The 3402-nt window shown below is 31.8% G+C and overlaps 1 protein-coding gene across 1 annotated transcript; it reads right to left on the bottom strand.

The window, feature by feature from the left end:
- Positions 1-785: 785 nt before the first annotated feature.
- Positions 786-2514, bottom strand: LOC139865929 (adenine phosphoribosyltransferase 1-like). Its single transcript, XM_071854039.1, has 6 exons — positions 2326-2514; positions 2108-2218; positions 1807-1899; positions 1362-1511; positions 1224-1282; positions 786-1107 (listed from the first exon to the last, which is right to left on the bottom strand). Exons 1-6 carry the CDS (start codon positions 2405-2407, stop codon positions 1060-1062), a joined length of 543 nt encoding a protein of 180 aa, XP_071710140.1. The 5' UTR covers positions 2408-2514; the 3' UTR covers positions 786-1059.
- Positions 2515-3402: the final 888 nt, after the last annotated feature.

Genomic DNA, 3402 nt, shown 5'->3' with positions numbered 1-3402 from the left:
TTATAATTTCAATTTCAATCATATCCTGTTGGTTGCGTTATTTACAGTTTACATTTAGTTGATAAGAGGTTTGCCATTGGTCTTTGATTTGTGGCTTCAAACCCTGAATTTTCCACTTACCTCAAAAGAAAAGTGAACGTTATAATTACTTCCTATAATCCACAGCAACTTTGGTTCGCATGTGCAGGGGTGTAATTTTGTCAATTCCTTTACTTCTAGAACCAACTCATAGAATAGTTGTACTAATTAAGCTAGAAATCCAAAATTTAACAGTTTTTAGTAAACATGTAGTATACATACTATACTAACATATAAGCCTAATATTGCATTTGATAAAATAGAATAATCTGTGCTGTGATTCAAAATCTAAATAATAATAAAATCAGTTTAGTTCTAATTGGCGGTAACATATTTGATAATTATTCTGGATAAATTCTAAACTCTATAAATGGCGTTAAATTACCATATTGACTTTTTAAATTAATATATAAAAAATATAATTATTTAATAAACTTTCTTAATACTGTACAACTTAAAGAGCAGATAAAGAAAAAGAGTTGCTGAATAATTAAGAATGATTAAAATTTAAAAGAGTAGTTCAACTCTAAATGGTTCAGCAAAGATTGTTGAATAGTTCAACATCATATGTCATTTAAATATCAGAAACAAACAAGCTGAATGTTGAATAGCTCAACATTAAGTGTTTAAATCATTCAATTAAGAGTCAACAAACGCACCCAAAATTCATACTTTATTTAATTTCAATACAGTCAAATCACAATCACTGATCAAATTAATTGATTTCCCCGGTTCTTGAAATCATAAAAGTACATACATGAGTACTGGTTACATGAACTCCATTTGTAAAAGAGTGATAATAATTTCAGTTACTTTTTTGATAAATCCACTTTTATTGTGCAATATATGTGTATACTGTACAAGTCATCAATACATAATGTAAATGGATTTATCAGATAAGTGAGTGAAAATATCAATTTCCTTTGGAAAACCGGTAATAGCAATCAAAGCTTTTTAGGAAATAATGGTAAGATTAAAAACTTAACTCACGAGCACGAACAAAGGCTTGTCTCCTAGTCGGTCCCGACCCTAAAATCAAGAAAATTGTATCAATTATCAACAAATTAAAAGCCATTTCATAATCAAAAGTTACAAGTATGAGAACAGACAATGAATCACAACAAACATTAAGATTTATTATGTACCTTCAAGTCAGGCAATTCAATAACGCATGCACACTCGACTACTGTCACACCAACCCGCTCTGATAACAAAAAGTTAAAATAAGTTAAAATAAAATTTGTAAATCAAAGGAAAATGGGATTGAAAAACAAAAATACTACCAAGTAGACTGATAGCAGCACACAAGGTTCCACCAGTTGCAATTAGATCATCTATAACAAGAGCACGTTCGCCTTTTTCTACAGCTCCAACGTGCATCTCGATTTTATCTGTACCGTACTCTAAGGAATATTCCTCTGATATAACAGGCCCTGAAATGATATAAACTCAGCAGCACATAAACATGCAAATGACAAATAAAAAAAAGAAAGAATGTAGCGTATTCTATCAAGCTATGCAAAAAATATCAAAAGATCAAAATGTAAGATTACAACTTACTTACTTTACATGAAAGCTACACTAAATATACATAAAACAACGCTAGCTTGGGTCCTTGCTAATTTAAATATAGGTATATGGAAACAACTAAATTACAAGAAAGTAAATGAAAGAAGTTCAATGTAATAAAAAAAATATTATAGAACAAAATAAATAAAAATGACTTACCGGGTAACTTATTCGGTTTTCTCATAGGAACAAACTTTGCACCAATAGCCAATGCAATCGGAGGACCAAATATGAACCCTCTTGCCTCAACACCTACATATTTATTACCAAAATCAGCAACAAATAATATGTGCTACAAATTACCAGATACAATTACAAACACAATTAAATTAATACATTATCTCAAACATTTTCATTGAATCATAAAATAACATTTTTTTACTGTATCAGAATAACATGTATTACAAGTATACCTATTTTACCAAATAAACACAAATAGAAGATAGAGTAGAATATGTACCAGCAACAACGGAGATATCTTTATCTTTATACCTCTCAACAAACAGATCAATCGTATCCTTAAACGCCACCGGATCAAGCAACAACGTTGTGATATCCTGAAACAAAATTCCTAAAAACAAACACAAAACCCTAATTAACACTTTACTTAAGATAAACAGTTAATCCGTCTTAAAGAACCCTAAATTCGACATTAAAAATTGTGATGAGTGTGTGAACCTGGTTTGGGGAAATCTGGAATCACGCGAATAGCGGAAGTAATACGAGCGATACGATCATCAGAAGTATGAGCAGCCGCCATTTTAGAAAGACAGACGGAGCTGCGGTTTAGATCGGCGGCGGCGTGGATATGGCGGCTGGCGGACGAGATGGAATGGTTGGTTTGGCAACTGGGTTTAAGTGGTATGAAAGTGGAAAGTGGAAAGTGGTAATTATAATAATTAATAATTATTATATATTAATATATTAATTATATAATATATATTATTATTATTATTATTATTATTATTATTATTATTATTATTATTTACTATTTTATATAATTATAGAAAAAAAAATTGCTTAGTCATAGGCTGGGTTACATTTACGATATTCACTGAATCAAACCATCTCCTACCTCCGCCTATAATCGTCTCTATCGCAACCACCGTCATCGTCTATACCGTCGTTTGTAAGCATATCCTTCGCGTAGAGAGAATCGTTCGAATTACAGAGAGAATCATTGTTACACGAATTGAATGAAAAGCTAACTATCAACTAACAATTCTGTTTCATTTAATAAAAATGAATATGTTGGTTAATGATCCAATGATAGTATTTAAATGTTAACCACTTTGTTATGATTATGACACCAAGTCTTAAGTACTTAAAAGCGTATAGAACAATAAAAGTTCACAAGCTTACATGATCTCTAGCAAAGGACCAATACACATAATAAACAAGTCAAAAGAGTCTTTTGAAAAACTCAGGAAATACATGGCTGGGTCCACGGTCGACCGCAGGTCAGACCGTGGGTGTACTGTACCTTGGTTTCTAAAGAACAATGTACATGGTCGACTCCACAGCTCACCGTGGGGCGACCGCAGTTCTCTCTGTCCAAATTTTTAGCCAAATAAAGTTTGACCACTTCGGGGCATCTATAATTCACGAAACCTGTTCCAACATGGTTAGAATAGTTGCCCTCTTCATATTCAAAAGAGTTTTGGTCTCTAGGATTGATGTGCTGAATCGCAACCTTTATTTATGAACGGATTTGAGTTGTTTTGTTACACGAATTGATTTATTGTATATATGGTG

Source organism: Rutidosis leptorrhynchoides, chromosome 9, assembly GCF_046630445.1.
Source record: "Rutidosis leptorrhynchoides isolate AG116_Rl617_1_P2 chromosome 9, CSIRO_AGI_Rlap_v1, whole genome shotgun sequence".
Taxonomy (NCBI): domain Eukaryota; kingdom Viridiplantae; phylum Streptophyta; class Magnoliopsida; order Asterales; family Asteraceae; genus Rutidosis; species Rutidosis leptorrhynchoides.
Note: the sequence above shows the minus strand (reverse complement) of the source record. Positions and strands in the feature narration are given on the sequence as shown.

What these genes read in the sequence shown, in the direction of transcription:
- LOC139865929 (XM_071854039.1), bottom strand. Translation starts at nt 2,407, where the DNA reads ATGGCGGCTGCTCATACTTCTGATGATCGTATCGCTCGTATTACTTCC. An exon ending in TCCAGATTTCCCCAAACCAG is followed by an intron (nt 2,219 to 2,325) that starts GTTCACACACTC and finishes GTTTGTTTTTAG; the next exon opens with GAATTTTGTTTCAGGATATC. An exon ending in AAAACCGAATAAGTTACCCG is followed by an intron (nt 1,512 to 1,806) that starts GTAAGTCATTTT and finishes ATATCATTTCAG; the next exon opens with GGCCTGTTATATCAGAGGAA.